Here is a 21673-nt window from a genome sequence, read left to right as displayed (position 1 = left end):
GGTACCCCTGCTGATGCTGGCATGGCAGGTGTTGCAAATGGCCTTTTTAGAATCATCTGGAGCCAACTTAAAAAACTGCCAGTGTCAGAGTTCCGGGTTTTCCAGTTTTCTTTTGAAAGAGCTTGCCCTTTGTTAACATGGAGTTTTCTGTTCTGTTGCCCTACTTCCTGTCCATCTGTTTAAAAGCCGCCCCTAAAGCTTAGTCCAGTGCCTGAGTATACTGCTTCCTGTGTGCTCCTGCCCTGCTGCTTTTGGTTCCTGATTGTTATTCGGATCCTCTTGGAAAACAACCGACACCGACTCTGGACTTCATCTGGTATCATCTAGCTGTGCCTGGACTCCGTTTGCCGTCTTTGGTCGGCACTTCTGCCCGGTTCCTTCCGTTTAATACCACTCTGGACTCACATCACGTACGGACATTTTTCGACTTACCTATTGCCCTTTTGTGTCCCGGCTGCTGCGCATTTAGGGCTTCTGGGGTGATTGCCAGACAGTCCCTGTATAGGGGTTCGCTCTTGGTGGTCTCCCTGGGGGAGTCCGGTGCGCGGTCCCGGGAATTCCCTTTCGCTCAGTCCCTGGAAGGTATTTCCTGTATTTATGTTCTACTGTGTTTTTGTTCCGTTTATGTACATATTTGCTGGTTGCATATTATAAATGTCTTGCACCAAGAACTCGTCTCTGGTTGTCATTGCCCTAACGCAATCGAAATCCTCAATACATACAATAGTATTACAGCCAGACTCGGGAAGACCTAACATTTGTACAGGCACCTTGTGTCGTGTTGTTCCGGGGAACAGTTGCCTGACGTCTGCCTGGGGCCACCACTCTGCTTCTTACTGCCTGTTGTGATGCTACGCCTCCCTCCCCCTGTGCACTGCTGTCCTCGCTCTGCATATCCTCCTGCCAGGTTGGGTCAGTTACTGGATCATCCACCACGTCGTCTTCCTCTTCCGCACCCTGCTCCTCCTCCTGACTTCCTGACAATTGTGTCTCATCATCGTCCACCCCTTGTTGAGACACGTTGCCAACTTCGTGAGAACGTGGCTGCTCAAATATTTGGGCATCTGTACATACAATCTCGTCATGGCCCACTTCAACAGGAGCTGGCGAGAGGCCAGAATTTGTGAATGGAAACATGAACGAACAGCTCTTCCGAGTGTCCAAGTGTGGGATCAGTAATGTCCGTGGACGTGTACTCGGCCTGGTGGTAGGAAGGAGGATCAGGTTCTGAAATGTGCGGTGCAGTATCACGGCTACTGACACTTGACCGTGTGGAAGACAGAGTGTTAGTGGTGGTGCCAATCTGACTGGAAGCATTATCCGCTATCCAACTAACAACCTGTTGACACTGGTCTTGGTTCAAGAGCGGTGTACTGCTGCGGTCCCCAAGAATTTGGGACAGGACGTGCGAGCGACTAGATGTGGCCCTTTGTTGTGGCGAAATTAGAGCTTGCACACAACCTCGGTCTCTGCCTGCACCACCATCACGTCCACTTCCTTGTTCGTTGACAACGCCCTTGCGCATTTTGCAATGCTGTGCTGATGTGTATTCACTAGACTTGTGCGTTATATCCAAGTTTTTGCAAAACTCACACAAATGCAGCGGAAAGCTGCCACCAACAGGCACACACGTGCGGTTTTTAAATGCAAGCACGGAGGCACTAAGAACCTAACAGGTCTCTATCCAGGGACAACGTGGAGCCTCCCAATTTTTGGCTGCCCTGCCTAAGGGCTATACTACAATAGACCCACTTCCTTACAATGGGCACTTCAGGTTTACAGGCCATGATGCACGTCTCTATCCAGGGACAATGTGGAGCCTCCCAATTTTTGGCTGCCCTGCCTAAGGGCTATACTACAATAGACCCACTTCCTTACAATGGGCACTTCAGGTTTACAGGCCCTCATGCACGTCTCTATCCAGGGACAACGTGGAGCCTCCCAATTTTTGGCTGCCCTGCCTAAGGGCTATACTACAATAGACCCACTTCCTTACAATGGGCACTTCAGGTTTACAGGCCATCATGCACGTCTCTATCCAGGGACAATGTGGAGCCTCCCAATTTTTGGCTGCCCTGCCTAAGGGCTATACTACAATAGACCCACTTCCTTACAATGGGCACTTCAGGTTTACAGGCCCTCATGCACGTCTCTATCCAGGGACAACGTGGAGCCTCCCAATTTTTGGCTGCCCTGCCTAAGGGCTATACTATAATACACCCACTTCCTTACAATGGGCACTTCAGGTTTACAGGCCCTCATGCACGTCTCTATCCAGGGACAACGTGGAGCCTCCCAATTTTTGGCTGCCCTGCCTAAGGGCTATACTACAATAGACCCACTTCCTTACAATGGGCACTTCAGGTTTACAGGCCCTCATGCACGTCTCTATCCAGGGACAACGTGGAGCCTCCCAATTTTTGGCTGCCCTGCCTAAGGGCTATACTACAATAGACCCACTTCCTTACAATGGGCACTTCAGGTTTACAGGCCCTCATGCACGTCTCTATCCAGGGACAACGTGGAGCCTCCCAATTTTTGGCTGCCCTGCCTAAGGGCTATACTACAATAGACCCACTTCCTTACAATGGGCACTTCAGGTTTACAGGCCCTCATGCACGTCTCTATCCAGGGACAACGTGGAGCCTCCCAATTTTTGGCTGCCCTGCCTAAGGGCTATACTATAATACACCCACTTCCTTACAATGGGCACTTCAGGTTTACAGGCCCTCATGCACGTCTCTATCCAGGGACAACGTGGAGCCTCCCAATTTTTGGCTGCCCTGCCTAAGGGCTATACTACAATAGACCCACTTCCTTACAATGGGCACTTCAGGTTTACAGGCCCTCATGCACGTCTCTATCCAGGGACAACGTGGAGCCTCCCAATTTTTGGCTGCCCTGCCTAAGGGCTATACTATAATACACCCACTTCCTTACAATGGGCACTTCAGGTTTACAGGCCCTCATGCACGTCTCTATCCAGGGACAACGTGGAGCCTCCCAATTTTTGGCTGCCCTGCCTAAGGGCTATACTACAATAGACCCACTTCCTTACAATGGGCACTTCAGGTTTACAGGCCCTCATGCACGTCTCTATCCAGGGACAACGTGGAGCCTCCCAATTTTTGGCTGCCCTGCCTAAGGGCTATACTACAATAGACCCACTTCCTTACAATGGGCACTTCAGGTTTACAGGCCCTCATGCACGTCTCTATCCAGGGACAACGTGGAGCCTCCCAATTTTTGGCTGCCCTGCCTAAGGGCTATACTACAATAGACCCACTTCCTTACAATGGGCACTTCAGGTTTACAGGCCCTCATGCACGTCTCTATCCAGGGACAACGTGGAGCCTCCCAATTTTTGGCTGCCCTGCCTAAGGGCTATACTATAATACACCCACTTCCTTACAATGGGCACTTCAGGTTTACAGGCCATCATGCACGTCTCTATCCAGGGACAATGTGGAGCCTCCCAATTTTTGGCTGCCTTGCCTAAGGGCTATAATATAATACACCCACTTCCTTACAATGGGCACTTCAGGTTTACAGGCCCTCATGCACGTCTCTATCCAGGGACAACGTGGAGCCTCCCAATTTTTGGCTGCCCTGGCAAAGGAAAATACTACAAAGACTCACTTCCTCAAAATGGGCACATTAGACTCAAGAGGCCTTCATGTACGTCTCTTCTCAGGGACATCGGAGTGCCACACAATGTTTTCACGTAAAATCTTTCATGTATTAATCTCAAAAAGTAACATACACCAGCTCTATCTCACTATTGGGTATGTGCCCTTAACATTTCCGCCATGAAAAATCATTTTGGGGTCATTTTGGAAGGTTTTCTGGTGAGTCCGTAAAAATGGCGTAAAACGCGGACAAAATTGTTCACAGCTGTGACTTTTGAGTGATAAATGCTTCAAGGGGTCTTCCCCATGCTGTTGCCATGTCATTTGAGCACTCTTCTGAGACTTTTGTGCCATTTTTAGGGTTTCTCCATGCTGCCGGGGGGTCATTTCACAAAAATACTCGGGTCTCCCATAGGATAACATTGGGCTCGTTGCTCGGCCCGAGTACACGAGTATCTTGGGAGGCTCGGCCCGAGGTTCGAGCACCCGAGCTTTTTAGTACTCGCTCATCACTACTCAATAAGTTTACTGGGCCTGGTTTTTCTCCTAATTTGAATTGTACACTTTTATCTTGCAGATAAAAATTTTAAAACAGACATCATGTTCTTTTGCCTAAAACAACCAAGCTGGTAAGCGTCAGTTTATTATTGTCCCCAATCCAAAATTGAATAAATGAGATTCTCAAGACATTTTTACAATTTAGATGATGACCGGATGTGCACAAAAAATTAAATTTTATTTTTTCTGTTTTTTTTTTAAGATTTATTTCTTTTTGATAAGCTATTTTAGGGCAAGATGTTTGGAACTTTGTGCTGATATGTTCTATTTGGGTACAGAACAAATTCTCACCAAATACCGGCTGGCTTGTTGTTACTATACCTTTTGCTGATTTTCCATTGACCCATATCACTATGGATTTTTATAACAGATTTACTAAGCTCATCTGATTGCTTAGTTATTTGAGTAATTATGCATCAACTTTCCTAAATTGTGCACTTTCTTCTTCTAAATGGTCTTGCAAGTACAGTAAGGGGTACTTTACACGCTGCGACATCACTAGCATTTGCTAGCGATGTCGAGCGCGATTGCACCCGCCCCAGTCGCAAGGCCGATATGTGGTGATCGCTGCAGTTGCGAACATTATCGCTACGGCAGCATCACACGCACATACCTGCTCTGCGACGTCACTGTGACCGGCGAACCACCTCCTTTCTAAGGGGGCGGTTCGTTCGACGTCACAGCACCATCACTGAACCGTCGCCCAATAGAAAAGGAGGGGAGGAGATGAGCGGCCGGAACATGCAGCCCACCTCCTTCCTTCCTCCTTTTCTGGTGGACGGAGGTAAGGAGATGTTTGTCGTTCCAGCGGCGTCACACATAGCGATGTGTGCTGCCGCAGGAACGACAAACAACATCGTACCTGCAGCAGCACCGATATTATGGAAATGAACGACGTGTCAACGAGCAACGATTTTGCACGTTTTTGCACTCGTTGATCGCCGCTCATTTGTTTTACACGCTGCGATGTCGCTACCGGCACCGGATGTGCGTCACTAACGACGTGACCCTGACGATATATCGGCAGCGATGTCGCAGAGTGTAAAGTACCCCTAAGTCTGTCCCCATGGATTAAATTTACATATAGTTTCTGACAAAGATGCACACTTTTCTTAAATGTTTTACTATGTGTTGTGTGGATTATTGTAAATTAAGTAAGGTTTATTTTTGTCCTATCAACCACAGTCTGAGTTTTAAGTTAAACAAGTCTGTCTGGGATAAGTGCTGGCTCTACTCAAGATATAGCAGGTCAATGTGGATGCTACAAGCTGCACATTCAAACATCTTTTCAGATTTTCAATTTTTTTTCACATGTTCTTTCTTAAACCACTAATGCTAAATTGCTTTCTCTAAAAGTTTCTGTTTTGCCCTTTAAAAAATATAAAAATATACAAAATTTTTAATGAACACTTTCCCCAATAAATATATAAAAATAAAAACTTAAAAAACCCCTAATTTGGTACTGCTGCATCCGTAAAAGTCTGATCTATCCAAATATATAATAAATTAACCCATACAGTAAAAGCCGTCAAGATTAAAAAAAAATAAAAAATCGCCAAGGACATAAAAATAAATCCCAAAAATGTTTGTAAATACATTAATGCCAAAAGGAAAACAAAGGATGGTATCAGCTCCTTAAAATAGAATAAGTTAATTATAGATTACAAGAAAAGGCTGAGATATTGAACAGGCACTTCTCATCCATGTTTACCAAGGAACTGACTGTTCCAGGGATCATTCAATAAGTCAAAAATCAAAGTTCAACACCTGATATAACTAATTTTATACAAGAAGAAGTACGCCTGCGTGTGATGAAATTAAACATTCACAAATCTCCCGGACCAGATGGCATTCATCCACAAATATTGAGGGAATTGAACCCAGTAATTGACAGACCGCTGTATCTCATCTTTTTAGACTCTCTTATAACAGGGTTAGTGCCTTAAGATTGGAGGATTGCTGACGTTGTACCGATATTTAAGAAAGGTAAGAGGGTGGATACAGGCAACTACCATCCAATAAGTCTGACTTCAGTAGTGTGCAAAGTTTTTGAGGGCTTTTTAAAAGATGACATGCAAAAATATGTTGCAGAAAATAATATAACTCACACAACGGATTCATGAAAGATAAGTTGTGTCTAACCAACATGTTGGGATTTTATAGGAGGTAAGTGCAAATCTGGATATTGGTAATGCACCTAATGTGATTTATTTCAACTTTGCAAAGGCATTTGATACTACCACATAATAGCTTTATACTGAAGCTCCAGAAGCAGGGACTAGAGGAAATTATAAGCAGATGGGTAAGGAATTGGCTAAAAGATAGGAAACCAAGAGTAGTCATAAATGGTATATTCTCTAAATGGGCTATAGTCAGCAGTGGGGTGCCGCAGGGATCTGTGCTAGGACCGATTCTTTTTAATCTCTTTTATTAATGACCTTGTGGATAAGCTTGAGAGTAAAGTGTCAGTTTTTGCTAACGACACCAAACTATGTAGGGTATTAAAAACTGATCTTGATAGTACAATATTATAAAACGATCTGGATAAGATGTCGGAATGGGATAACACTTGGAAAATGAGATTTAATGTTGATAAATGTAAAGTAATACACCTAGGATGGAGTAATCCTATTGCTGCATATACATTAAATGGAAGTAAACTCTGGACTACAGAACAGGAGAAGAACTTTGGTATTCTGGTTACAAGTAAGCTGAGCAGCTGTAAAAGTAAACAAGATTTTAGGGTGTATAAAAAGAGAGATTATATCCTGTGATCCTGATTGTTACCCTTCTATAAATCACTTGTAAGGCCATATCTAGAATATTAGATCCAGTTTTGGGCTACACATTTTAAAAAGAATATTCAGAAGTTAGTCAGTTCAAAGGTGGGCAACTAGACTACTACAAGGAATGGAAGGCTTCCTATATGATAAGTTGAAAATGTTGGATTTGTTTAGCTTAGAAGAAAATATCTCAGAGGAGATCTCATTTATATGTATAAATACATGTGTTTTCAATATAAAGGATTGGCACATTAACCTTCACCCTATGACAGTACCACGAGAGAGGGATCCGCCCTTGAAGGACAGGAAACCTACAGTATGAAAAAAGGGCGGTACCTCTCACCACATCAGTTGGTTTCCTGTCCTTGAATGGGAAACCTCAGGATAGCGGTAGCCCTGGAAGGCCATGAAAGAAAAACATTCTTACCCAGCCCCAGTGGTTAGATCTGGCAGCAGCATGGGTCCTGACTCGGCTGACACAAGTCCCCTGGAAGCGCCACAGTGGGTTCACGGGAGCCTTGGGCTAACTCTGGGAGGAGTTAGCCACCGCTGCGCGTCTCCAGCTGCACGTGTGGGGTGGCGCCATCTTAGATGTGGCGTCGCATGTTCCGATCTACATGCACGGGAGCAACCAGGCAGCGCCATCTTGTGAGTGGCGTTTCAAGCCTACGCTCTGCGCGGGCGAACTGACATAACACAAAAGAAGAAAAGACAAATGGCAGATTTGCTGAGTTGCACCCAGCCTGGACAGGGGGAGTCTGCCCTCAAGCAGTCCATTTTCGTGATAGAACAGGAAGGTCCAGCAATTTTGTTACCTAAACCCCAGGGAGCAACCGTACAGTGTAGTTGCTCTATTGACAAAATGGGACTTCGACCTAACTTACGCTTTTCATCCATAGCACTAATTCCGACAGTCCTGAAGAAAATCAGGGATGACAGAACGAGGGTGATTCTGATAGCTCCCTTCTGGCGAAAGAGGCCATGATTTTTTGGCTGAATCAAATATCAGTCACCAGACCATGGGTACTTCTGGAATTCCTGGATCTCTTCTCTCAGGTGCCGGTTTTCCATCCTCTGACAGGCAGATTACACTTGACAGCCTGGAGTTTGAGAGAGTACTACTGAGTAGCAGGGGTTTTTCCCCCAATTTAATTTCCACCTTGTTGCAGAGTTGAAAGCTGGTGACCACAAAATTTTATTGTAGGACCTGGAAGAACTTACTGTCTACAGGTGCTAATCTCACGGGCAGATACCAATACCATCAGTTCTGGAGTTTCTGAAAAAAGGTTTAGAGCAGGGCTTGTCGGTCAAAACTCTTAAAGTTCAAGTTTCAGCATTGGTGGCCCTGTTTAATTATGATCTGGTAGGGGACCGCTGGGTTTCCAGATTTATTAGAGTAAGTTCTAGGCTAAAACCTAATCGTATGGCAGCCCTCCCCCATTGGGATCTTAACATTGTCTTAGCAGCCTTGACAGGTCACCCTTTCAAGCCTTTAGATTTGATTTCAGTTAAATGCCTATCTCTAAAGATGGTCTTCCTGACAGCCCTAACATCGTCGCTTAGGGTTAGTGACATTCAGGTAATGTCAATCCCTTCACTCAGTTTTTTGAAGACAGGGTAGTATTAAGACCTGAGCTGGAGTATCTCCCTAAAGTAGTGTCTAAATATCATACATACCAGGAGATTGCGCTTCCATCATTCTGTGAAAATGATGAGGAGGAGAGGTGGCATTGTCTAGATGTTCAACTGTGTTTGATGGAGTACCTATCAGTCTCTAGTGCTTGGAGGAAGGATAAGTCTTTATGCATTTCCTTTCAGGGTAGTCAAAAAGGGGTTTGGGCCTCAAAATCCACTCTAGCGAGATGGATCAGGGAAGCCATAGCCTTGGCTTATTCAGCTAGTGGTAAGTACCGGCAGGCCTGAAGGCTCACTCCATGAGGGCGATGGCATCTTCATTGGCAGAAAAAGCTGAAGTCTCCAATGAGCAAATCTGCAAGGCGGCTCTTCATCGTTGCCCTCGACCTTCTACAGACAATTTAGGTTAGATCTATCCTTTTCTAACCTCACCTTTGGGAGAAGAGTTTTGCAGACTATAGTCCCTCCCTAGAGTTTTCTTTTTTTCTGTAATTCTCTCGTGATACCGTCATAGGTTGAAGGGAAAATACGTAATTACTTACTGTAATGTGTTTTTTCGGAATCCATGCAGCACCCATATATTCCCTCTCTGCACTGGGGTGTTTTCTTATTATTCAATTATAACCCTGGGTTTTTTTCACAAAGAAGTGTTATGGTGGTGGCTATGTGTTGTATTAACCTTTTCTATTGGAGGTCCTTTCATGCCCTCTAATCAACTAATCCGGGGAGAGATACCGCCCTTCTTTATCCTGTAGGTTTCCTGTCCTTGAAGGGCGCTCGTCGTGCCATCATGGATTCCGAAAAAGCACATTAACGGTAAGTAATTACGTGTATTCCTTCAAAAGACAATACTAAGGACCAGGAGGCATTCACTGCGAGTGAAAGGCAATTTCAGCAGCTAAATAGTAAAGGGTTCTTTACAGTTAGAGCAGTCAGACTGTGGAATGCCCTACCACAAGAGGTAGTAATGGCAGATACTATAACAGCTTTTTAAAAAAGGGCTGGATGATTTCCCCAGTACATACAACATTGTTGGTTATAAATTACTTAATGACAAAAAGTTTAATTGGTGGAGGAAGGTTGAACTAGATGGACCTAGGTCTTTTTTCAACCTATGTAACTATGAAAATACCAGAGTTGCAGTATATCTGTTACTGTAACAATATAAAGATGTATCTATTAATATAAATCACATGTAAATCAATAAAAACAATGGCAGCTCACCATGCACAAGGGTCTGGGAAAATGACATAAACCAAATTTTTTTTCAATTTTAAAAATATCTTGTCACTACTTAAATAAAAGAAACCTTTACAACCTTGGTATATTGGTAATTGTGCCAACCTGGAGAATAATATTGTCATATCATTATTACTTCGAAATGAACTTCTTAAAACTATCCCAAAAAACAATTGTGGGATTGTTTCTTGTTGCAATCTCACTACACTTAGCATTTCATTCCTGTGTTTCCAGTACATTGTTTGTTAAAATGAATAGTGTCGTTCAAAACTACAACTCGTCAGGAAAATCCTCTCGGAAGGGGGATTATAACTGATCTCCTAACATTCATCATCCAATGCTGCCCTTGGTCCTTCACCAGTCTTTATACTTGCTCTTCCAGCTATACGGACATGTGACCAATCCCTAACCATAGCAATGACCAATGTGTCTCTGCTATGGTTAGTCATTAACTTCTGAAATCACATCTGTGTGTGTGGCAATAAGAACAGAATGTATGAAAATCGTCATGTGTTTATTTTTCTCTGTGGAAAAATGCACTACTTCAGTTTTACGCACTGAAAGTTTACAAATAAAAAAATGTAAAATGACTGTTACATACCCTAAAAACGTCAAGTAATTGCACCAGCCAGTTATGGAGTAGAATACAGTGGAACCTTGGTTTAAGAGTAACTTTGGTTTGAGAGCGTTTTGTAAGATAAGCAAAGCTTTTTAAAAAATTGTAACTTGATTTAAGAGCAATGCTTTGCAATAAGAGCAAATACTCACTGTGCACACTCCGGTTCTGTCTTTTCACCACGCTCTGACCTGCTCTGGAGGTAACTTTCTGTACATATGTATTGTATACAGTACACCAATGTACAGTATAGTATATACTATATAGCATGTCTATCAATTTGCATTTGTGGATATAGTATTTTACTTTCTGTTAACCAGTACAGCCAGCACATTGCTTGTACTGTAATCTACAGTATTTGCCTATGCAGTATTCCTACCCCACATTTGGCTTAGTTCAGCTCTTATTTTGGGGAGAATAGATTTAGGGTCTGTTTTTTTTGTGTATTGTACTAGAATAAAAGTTGTCATATTTGTACATCATTTTTTCTCTCTATAGTGCACGTCCTGCACACCAACAATTCTATTGTAAGCTAATGAGAAGTTTAATTTGCCTTATATGTTTTTACTGTACAGTATTTTGTATTAGTGTACTGTAATAATTTATATGAATACAGTACATTATTTTGTATTACTGTAATAAGTTTGTATAAATACAGTAAATATTTTTGGGGTGTGGAACGAATTGTCTGCGTTTCAATTATTTCCTATGGGAAAATTCGCTTTGATATAAGAGTAACTTGGTTTAAGAGCACACTCCCGGAACCAATTATGCTCGTAATCTAAGGTTCCACTGTATATGATCCTAGTGGATACTACTTACCTGGGTAGTCATCTGTAGGAATCTCCTCTTTACACCACTCATCACCCATCACATAGGTCTCTGTAGTATTGATATGGGTCAGATCTTCAACCTGAAACAATAATTGTAAAAGTCACAGTCAGATGGAGAAGTCGTGTGAAGTGATTTTGAAGAACAGAAAAGATTATTAATGAGAATGCCGGCCATATCTGACAGCAGTATTTATCATAGAGTAACTACAGGTCTCCTGAATAAATCCAAACTGTCGGCTCATATTTCTAACCAGCAGTCTCCATAGCCAGAAAGTTAGCACCAGGAGAAGAAGAATGGGTATGATTGCCGCGCTGCCGTAGTGAGAGACACATCCAGGAGTAGGTCAATAATGATTTAAATCACTATTGACCTACTCCTGGATGTTTCTATGACTATGGCAGCGTGGTAATCATACCTATTCTTCTTCTCCAAGTGTTTACTGTTACATTCGTGAGACTGCTGCAGCCGTCATTTTGGTCATTTCCAGTTGGTGGTAACTCACACAACCTGCCAAGGTGAGCATTTCCAACATTTTTTCAATTATCTTTCTCGGATAAAACCCCAGATTGCGCTATTTATTTTCTCCAGTTCACTGCATAGCCAGAAAGTTGTGAGAAGACCCAGACAACATCTAATGTCTCTGATTAGCTTTAACCTGTGATCTCCACCAAGTATAAACCATACACTGAATGGCCATTTTGTTAGAGACACCTATCTAGTAGCTTGTTGGACCTACTTTGGTTTCAGAACTGCTGATTGTACAGAATTCTCATAAATTCTCGACATTCTGCTGTAATTTATGTAAATGTCCACCAGCTGTTCCTCAGAATGATTTTTTTATCTCATCAGACGTATTTTGGCAACAACTTGCATACATCCATAGGATTCCCTTTCACTGGGTGTTTTTCCTCATCACAGCATTCATGGTATACTCTCCACATATGTAAAACTCCACAAGGTTGGCAATTTTTGAAATACAAACCACATGTAATCTAGCACTGAAATCACTCAGATCATTCAATTTTCACAATCTAATATGGATTCACACTGAAGCTGATCAACAGAAAGCTTAATCCCATGTTATGTTATGTAATATTCAGGGTTTACTGGACTAATTTCTGTACCCAGAAATCATGAAAGACCAGTCTAATAATTTAGCACTTCAGTGTGTAATACTGGTGCATACAAGACTAAACACAAGACCTTCACAGCCGTCTACACATCATAGGGAGATTTCATCACACCTTTTCTCCATCTACCTCATGATCCTGAGGAACGGGGTAATTTTCTTCTAACCAGTCACGTGGGAGAAGTGGATGTGGACATCTCTCTGGTGTTGTCATTTTACTGGATAGAACTGGAGGAAACACATACAGGGACTGAATTCATTCCTTACATGCAGATAATTATAGGCCGTGTGTATTTAGCCCTGTCTATTACCTGGTGATGTGAGGGGCTGGGGATCCTCCAACATGACGTCCTTGTACAGAGCTTTGTGTCCTTCTAAATACTCCCACTCCTCCATGGAAAAATAGACGGCGACATCCTGACACCTCATAGGAACCTGACACATACAATGATACCGTCATCCCCCCGATCCCTTCATAGCGTTACTGTATAATGTCCCAGCAGTGTCACCTCTCCAGTCAGCAGCTCAATCATCCTGTAGGTAAGTTCTAGGATCTTCTGGTCATCGATGTCTTCATGTATCAGGGGGTGCGGTGGAGGCCCCGTGATTGGGCTCAGTGGTGTTTCCCATCCCTCAGACACAAGGTCTTGACAGCGCTCACTAGAGGTCTTCTTAACTACTGTGTAATCCTGGTTATGGAGAGACACATTAATCTCACTACAGACATTTCCAGAGTCCTCACCTCCCCAGTTCTGTCCATCTGTTATTCCCATAGATAAGAATGATGTAATGTGACGTCATCAGAATCTCTCACCTCTCCAGTAAGCCGGAAGAGGATCTCTAGGGTGAGGTGTAATATCCTCTCCACCATCTTGTCCCTGTCCATTCTTGATAGTCAGGCAGGAAAATTCTCTAATATAGAAAATTTTAACAGAGGAGCTGAAATGGTAGGGACCTGAATTGGTAAAAGAAGAGCTGATTTAATATAGTACAACAATTTAGAATCCCATGTTAAAAATAAAACCACTGGTGATCTTAATGGAAACATGTGAGGAGATATAACTTATAGATGTTCTATTCTCTTTGGAAAAAATCTGAATCCACTGGTTTTTAACCAGGTGTATTAAAAATCCTAATAGATTGCATATAATTTCAATTTTATTGAAAATTGATATGATTTGAGCACAAAAATCCACCTCAAATGTTACCAAGGATGGTGGAAATACATGTAAAAGGGGATATTTGTTTCACATTCTTAATTTGGAATACATTTGTAATTCCATGCTGAGAAGATACGGATTTGCTTTCCTGGCCCTATCCTACACTGAAAACTGCTCTTTTTACCCATCCTACAAGTTCATCCTTCAAGATGACACCATCTTGCTTCCTTTAAAACATAATAAAGGTTTCAATCTTATTCCAGAATGTGTTTTATCTTCATATTCTGACAACATGGAGGTAAATTAATTGTGATAATAATCTACTGGATCAGATAGTTGCTAAAGAAGTCACATAGTAGAAAAAAAAAGTCCTAGGCCTGTGTTCCTCAACTCCAGTCCTCAAGGCTCATCAACAATGTGTGTTTTCAGGATTTCCTCAATATTGCACGGGTTATCATTTAATTACCTGCAAAGGTGAAGATTCCAACAGTCGTGCAATGCAATCATGAAAACATGCACTGTTGGTGTGTCTGGAGGACTGGAGTTGAGGAACACTGTCTTAGGCCATCTGGCCACAAACCTTACACTACAGGTGAGCAAGTCAATTTAATAAAAAAAATCTTATTTTTATTAAATTTGCCAGATCCAGCGAATTCAAACAATTTGCAATTTGATTCACACAAATTGCCCTAAAAATGCATGCTTTTATTTTACGCATTTCAGGAAAGGGAAGACAGCGGCCATTTCAAGGTTATTCATGATAGTGAGAGAATATCAGAGTGCACAACTCAGCAATAAAGATAGGGAGATAAAGCCATAAAAAAATTGGACAAATACTACAGACAGTGAGTGTTCAGTGTACAATGATACCACTGAAGAAGTCTGCGACTAATACAGAGATTCACTTAATAAGGGGAGAGAGATAGGCGGGTGCCAGTATCAGTACAACTGGGGTTAATTAGAGATATATTTTAGTTTAGCTGGACTTGCAGCTTATCCTGCTGCATTTAAGTTACACATTTTTACTAAAATCTTCATGCATGAGAAAGCAGCAAGCCAACACTGTGTCACACAATTTAAATCCATAGCGATGTTGGTAAAAACGAAAGAAATCCTGCTCTAAACATGCAAATTCTCTTTATTTGGTTCAAGTACAGTGCATCGCATGGCACACAATGAGCGCATAAGTAGCGCGATCAAAGCGTTTCAAGTGTACTTAGTCAAGGCATTTGATACTGTACCACATAATAGCCTTATACTAAAGCTCCAGAAGCAAGGACTAGGGGAAACTATATGCAACTGGGTAAGGAATTGGCTAAAAGATAGGAAACAAAGAGTAGTCATAAATGGTACATTCTCTAAATGGGCCATAGTCAGCAGTGGGGTGCCACAGGGATCTGTGCTAGGACCGATTCTTTTTAATCTCTTTATTAATGACCTTGTGGATGGGATTGATAGTACGGTGTCAGTCTTTCCGATGACACCAAACTATGTAGGATATTAAAAACTGACCTGGATAGTACAATATTACAAAAAGATCTGGATAAGATGTCAGAATGGGCAGATACTTGGCAAATGAGATTTAATGTTGATAAATGTAAAGTAATGCACCTAGGACGGAGTAATCCTATAGCTGCGTATACATTAAATGGAAGTAAACTCGGGACTACAGAACAGGAGAAGGACTTGGGTATTCTCATTACAAATAAGCTGAGCAGCAGCACTCAATGTCAAGCAGCAGCTGCTAAAGCAAACAAGATTTTAGGGTGTATAAAAAGAGAGATTAGATCCCGTGATCCCAACGTATTGTTACCCCTCTATAAATCACTTGTAAGGCCACATCTGGAATACGGGATCCAGTTTTGGGCTCCACATTTTAAAAAGGACATTCAGAAGTTAGAGTCAGTTCAAAGGCGGGAAACTAGACTATTACAAGGAATGGAAGGCCTCCCATATGATGACAGGTTGAAAAAGTTAGATATGTTTAGCTTAGAAAAAAGACGTCTCAGAGGAGATCTCATTTATATGTATAAATACATGTGTGGTCAATATAAAGGACTGGCACATGACTTATTTCTTCCAAAGACAGTACTAAGGACCAGGAGGCACTCACTGCGAGTGGAAGAAAAGCGATTCCGACAGCTAAATAGGAAAGGGTTCTTTACAGTTAGAGCAGTCAGACTGTGGAATGCCCTACCACAAGAGGTAGTAATGGCAGATACTATAACAGCTTTTAAAAAAGGGCTGGATGATTTCCTCAGTACACAAAACATTGTTGGTTATAAATGACTTTGTGACTAAATGTTGAACTGGTGGAGGAAGGTTGAACTAGATGGACCTAGGTCTTTTTTCAACCTAAGTAACTATGTAACTATGTAAGATAATGTATATTGGTACCTCTGTCATCCATGGTGGTAGGTAAACTAGCAGTGGAGCAAAGGCAGCAGAGATATGTGGAGCTGCAACTTTGGTCAAGGACAGTAAACGTCTTGTATGGTCCACTGGGTGAATATTTTGATGGTGTCGGTGAAGCATCTATGCTTAGCCACAATTGCTGGTTCTATCGCCAGGAGACAGTTATCACCTCCTTTGCATCTTCCTCAATGGACATGACCCCATGCCCAAGAGCAATAAGGTGCAGCTTTGCATCCACATCCTGCTGTCATTCTTATCATTCTCGAAAGCTTATGTGCTGCCAAGCTGTTTTACGGCTTGTGAGACATTAGATTCAAACACATCACAGAAAGAAGCGGCCATACTTAGCCATATCTGGTCACAATATCAATATACTGAAGTATGCAGACAGACCCCCATGATAAAATGCAGGGGTAAGCAAAGGTGCAAAATACTTAAGTCACCACTCATACACCTATCATACATAAGGGAGGGCTTAGTATTACATATACTTTTTTAATTTAATTTTTCCACATTGAAGTGAATGTGATCTGAGCTGCAGTGCTCAAGAACAGCCACTACACGGTATACAGGGCTGTTGAGTCGGGCTCTGTAAATTGCGTACTAGAAAAAAAAAAAGAGCCATGGCATAGGTTGGTATACGTGCAATAGGAGCACAGTTTAGAAGCTGCCTCAGATCCTGCTGATGAATGGCTGTGCATGAGTTGTTCAGGGAATAGGTACTCCATAAATAAGACAATCACATTTCCTTTAGGAAATTGGATACAAAAGGGTGCATTTACATGATTTTTTTTCTATAACCCATTACTATTGAAGACCTGTATTTCCAGTCTGACGTCACTTTATTATCTTTGGATTACTTTGCATTGATGAGGAACAACGCTGCATCTTCAATTCTGGTTTCGCCTCTTATCCTAAGTCATGTGGCAAAGATTGTTAAAGGGTCTATAGTGATGTTTAGAATTGCCACTTCCTATAGATAGGACTAGAGTTCAAGCACAGTGGATCAGTGCTCAGCACTGTTGCTTTGCAGCATTGGGGTCCTGGGTTCAAATCTCACCAAGTACAAAGAATTTGTATGTTCTCCCTGTGTTTGTGTGGGTTTCCCACGGGTACTCCGGTTTCCTCACACACTCCAAATACATACTGATAGGGAATTTAGATTTTTAGGACAGTGAGGATAATCTCTGTAAAGCGCTGTGGAAAATGTTGGTGGTATATAACCAATGCATAATAAATATATAAATCAATCCTTTTCCTTCAAAAGAGGCTATTTGCATATTTAATTTCCTAGGGGAGCATTGCATGGCCTATAAGTTTTCTTACACTGGCATGTAAGGCATGTCACTCTCCACAAGGTGAAATGGTATGCCTCATACCCCAATTAGAAGGGGCAACAACCCAAAACACGTGTCTGCAAATAGAGATTCAGGCTTGGTTTTTATCCTGAGTAATGTGGCAAACCTCGTTAAAAGGAACCTGTCACCACTTTTTTGGCATATTAGCTGCAACCACCACCACCGGGCTCTTATATACAGCATTCTAACATGCTGTATATAAGAGCCTAGGCTGCTGTGAGACCATACAAAACACTTTAGAATACTTACCTAACGGTCGCGCGGTTGGCCATATGGGCGTCTGTTGTCCGGCGCCTCCTCTTTTGGCCATCTTCGTCCTCTTTCTGAAGCCTGTGTGCATGACGCGTCTACATCAAACACACTCGCCGGTCCTGCGCAGGCGCACTACAATACTTTGATCTGCCCTGCTCAGGACCTGAATGCCGGCGAGTGTGTATGACGTCGGACGCATCATGCACCGCAGCTAGAGAAGGAGAACAAAGATGGCCAAAAGAGGCGGCACCGGAGACGCCCATATGGCCAACTGCGCGACCATTAGGTAAGTATTATAAAGTATTTTTTATGTTCTCACAGCAGCCTGGGCTCTTATATACACCATGTTAGAATGCTGTATATAAGTGCCCGGTGGTGGTGGCCACAGCTTATACGCCAAAAAGTGGTGACAAGTTCCCTTTAAAAGATTGATATTGACTTTTAGGATTGCTACGTCCAACAGATAGCAGTAGGGGTCAAATCCTCTTCCTTTCTAAAGAGACAATTTGCATATTTCAGTTTTGAAGTGACTTTGAGGGGCCTATATTGTAACACCCCGAAAGTGATACTTTATTACAAATAGCGTACTTCAAAAGTATTTAAAACCGCATTTATTAAATTTTTTAAACCTTCAAGTGCTTTACAGGAATTTACACACTGTGGAATGAATGAGATGGATAATACAATTTTTTCAGCTAAAATGTTTCTTTGGCCCCAAATTTTCATTTTTTCAAGGAATACCAGGAGACAATTTAACTCATAATATGTTACACAATTTTCCCAAAATCGGTGTTACCCTGTGTGGTCAAAACAACAGTTATGGCACACGGTGGGGCTTTAAAAGGGAAGGAGCGAAGTTTGATTTTTGAAACATAAATTTGACGCAAAAACAGCAGAAATGTCCCACAAATAACCCCATTTTGGAAACTAAACTCCTGAAGAAATTAATCTAGAAGTATGGTGAGCATTTTAAATCAACAGGTACTTCACATTATTTGATAAGTGTCAAGCTGCCACCAGGGGGAGCCGGAGCTCTGCAGCAGAAACTACACAGAGCAACAAGAACCAGGAAGTAGATACACATTGTGTGCTCATATACTGCCTCACAGCACAGCTAGGGAGCAGAGCTGAGGGGCGTGCGAGGAATGGTCAGGAGAGCCAGGTCAAGCACAGTACGGGCAGAAAGAGGACCGGGGGAAAAAGCAGAAGTGGAGTCGAGGTCGGGCTGAGGTCAGTACAAGAGGAAGCAACTGAGTGGGGAGGTAGGAGAGGGGACCGAGGAATGGGGGGACAACTAGGCGACGGAACACAGACAGGGCACGGGGGCACATGAACAGACGGATCAGGATAACACTTACAGGACCAGCAATCACAGACAAAGCAGCGCTAAGCTTATAGCCGGTGCTGGTTCAAAGGAGGTGTCAGTTTTTAAAGCATCCAAGCTCCGAAAGTGAGGCCCAGGAGAGTAGTAGTAGAAATGTTTGGTAAACCTATTCTGTTCTATTGAACTGACATCTGGAAAGGAATAATTCTCAATATGTATTGTAGTTTGGGTAGGATCATCATTTTGTAAAGAATGGTTGTGCCCAGCCACAAAGTATTATTTCTGTCAAATTTGTCATTAGTTTTTTGGATCGATTTAAAGGGAACCTGTCACCACTTTTTTGGCTATAAGCTGCGGCCACCACCACCGGGCTCTTAAATACAGCATTCTAACATGCTGCATATAAGAGCCCAAGCCGGGGGTATAACATGAAAAACACTTTATAATACTTACCTAACAGTCGTGCGGTGGGCCTTATGGGCGTCTCCGTTGTCCGGTGCTGCCTCTTTTGGCCATCTTTGTGCTCCTTCTTCTCTGGCCGTGGTGCATGACGGGACCAACGTCATACACACTCCCCGGCATTCAGGTCCTGAGCAGGAACACTTTGATTTGCCCTGAGTATGGCAGATCAAAGTATTGTAGTGCACCTGCGCAGGACCGGCGAGTGTGTATGACGTAGCCGCGTCATGCACCCAGGCTTCAGAAAGAGGACGAAGATGGCCGAAAGAGGAGGCGCCGGCACCGGCCAAAAAAGTGGTGACAGGTTCCCTTTAAAGGGAACCAAACATCAGGATTTTCATGTATAAGGTGCAGCCAGTGCAGTACTGGCACTATCAGGCACAGGCTGTACATACCATCAGGGGGCAGCTCGGGTGTTTAGGCAGTGAAATCCAACTTTATAAAGTTTGAAAAATCAAGCACTTTTTGATTGACGTGTGCACCACCCTCCTAATGTCCGGGCGGGTTATGCACGTGTATCCCCGCCCCCCGCCTGTTCCTCCCTCTCTCTGGCTGTATTCAAATTTCTCTCTTCAGAAACATGGCGCCGGAGTTGGCACCTGCGCATAGCGCTTATCTCCGGCGCCATGTTTCTAAAGCCCGCAGTAGCTAGTATTACCTGCAGCTACGATATCGTGCCGCCCCAGGACACCGTGCCAGCACAGCAGCCGCCTAGGACACCGGGACGCCACAGGAAAAAACCGACAGCAGCCTGCCAGCGACATCAGGGGTCAGGTGAGGTAAGTTCACAATGGACTCACATGACCCCGTGACGGCACTGCTGCGAGACCCGGTCACCCGGTTAGATAATTGGTTGTTAAAGGGAACCTGTCAGGTGCAATATGTACCCAGAACCATGAGCAGTTCTTTGTACATATTGCTAATCCCTGCCTGATTGTACCTATATACACTAACATAGATAAAGGGATCTTTAGAAAGAGTATTTATAAAGATATTTTATCATATGCTAATGAGCGTGGTGACTAGTCACCTGGGCGTTGCTTCCCTTGCTAGTTGGCCACATTAGCATGTTAGCACACCCACAGGGGCCTACAGAGGTGTGCTAACATGCTAATGAATGTGCAGTGTCAGAAGATGATCTCAGTCACCTCTCTGCTACAATCGCCACCCAACGCCAGATTTCGGCTCAGTGCGCACTATGAAGCCGGGTGTACTCATTCCTGCTTCAAACTGAAGTAGTGCGCATGACTGAGACTCCGGGGTCATGCGCACTGAGCCGAAATCCGGCATCGGGCGGTGATTGCAGCGGAGAGGTGAGTGAGATCATCCTCTGATGCTGCGCATTCATTAGCATGTTAGTATGCCCCTGTGGGTGTGCTACCGTGTTTTTCCAAAAATAAGCCCTCCCTTAAAAATAAGCCATAGCAGGGATTTTCAGCATTTTCAAAGCAAGGCTTAAATATAAGCCCTCCCCCGAAAATAAAACCTAGTCGCAGTTTAATGATGAAGTGTCCATGCAGCTAAAAGGGTTACAGATACTGCATGACACTTTATTATAAACAGCGGGCACCCCGAAATCACACTCACATTCACCTGACGCTGAACGGCAGGACCTGCAGTGATCACACATCAGCTCTCACACACACATATCCGCTCTCACACACAAACATCTGATCTCACACACACACATCCGATCTCACACACTAACATTGGATCGCACACACAATCAGATCACACACATAAACATCAAATCACACACAAACATCGCATCACACACACATCGGATCGCACACATACTCACCACATTCAGCGACACCAATCTCAGAATCCTGAGAGGCAGTGCGGTGGAGCGCAAGGACCTGCAGAACAGGACACGTGACTTCCGGCCGAAAGCGCTGGATGTGATGGGTGTGTCACGCGTGTGTGTGATCAGCGATACGTCTGTGTGTGTGTGTATGCGCGCGATCTGCCGTGTGTGAGTGTGTTAGCGTGTCGGCCAGAAGCAGGGGAAGATGGCGTGCAGCACCCACCAGAGATCACAGGAAGCACCTGGGAGCCACGCATACGTCCGGGTCTGAAAAATATGAGTCTCCTGGGAAGTGGGGGGTCTGCTTTTTTGGAGGGTAAACTTACCCCCAAACTGTGTTTCTTCAAGAATAAGACCTCCTCTAAAAATATGCCCTAGTGGGTTTTTTTTTTTGGGGGGGGGGGGGGCAAAAAAAATATAAGACAGTGTCTTATTTTTGGAATAACACAGTAACATATTGCTAATGGGGCCAAAT

General features: G+C 43.3%; 1 protein-coding gene across 2 annotated transcripts in view; it reads right to left on the bottom strand.

Annotated features, from left to right (window-relative positions):
* LOC142312053 (gastrula zinc finger protein XlCGF66.1-like) overlaps positions 1–21673 on the bottom strand; it is a 48607-nt gene that overhangs the window by 9236 nt on the left and 17698 nt on the right. The window contains exons 2-6 of one of the 2 annotated variants that reach the window (XM_075350930.1): positions 13238–13378; positions 12933–13112; positions 12735–12858; positions 12539–12651; positions 11283–11373 (exon numbers count right to left, since the gene is read on the bottom strand). In XM_075350930.1, the coding sequence (XP_075207045.1) occupies positions 11283–11373; positions 12539–12651; positions 12735–12858; positions 12933–13112; positions 13238–13309 (580 nt within the window). In that variant the 5' untranslated portion in view covers positions 13310–13378. The remainder of the gene's footprint in view (positions 1–11282; positions 11374–12538; positions 12652–12734; positions 12859–12932; positions 13113–13237; positions 13379–21673) is intronic. The other variant, XM_075350931.1, reaches the window with a different exon arrangement.

The sequence above is a fragment of the Anomaloglossus baeobatrachus genome, chromosome 5, assembly GCF_048569485.1.
Source record: "Anomaloglossus baeobatrachus isolate aAnoBae1 chromosome 5, aAnoBae1.hap1, whole genome shotgun sequence".
NCBI lineage: Eukaryota > Metazoa > Chordata > Amphibia > Anura > Aromobatidae > Anomaloglossus > Anomaloglossus baeobatrachus.
Note: the sequence above shows the minus strand (reverse complement) of the source record. Positions and strands in the feature narration are given on the sequence as shown.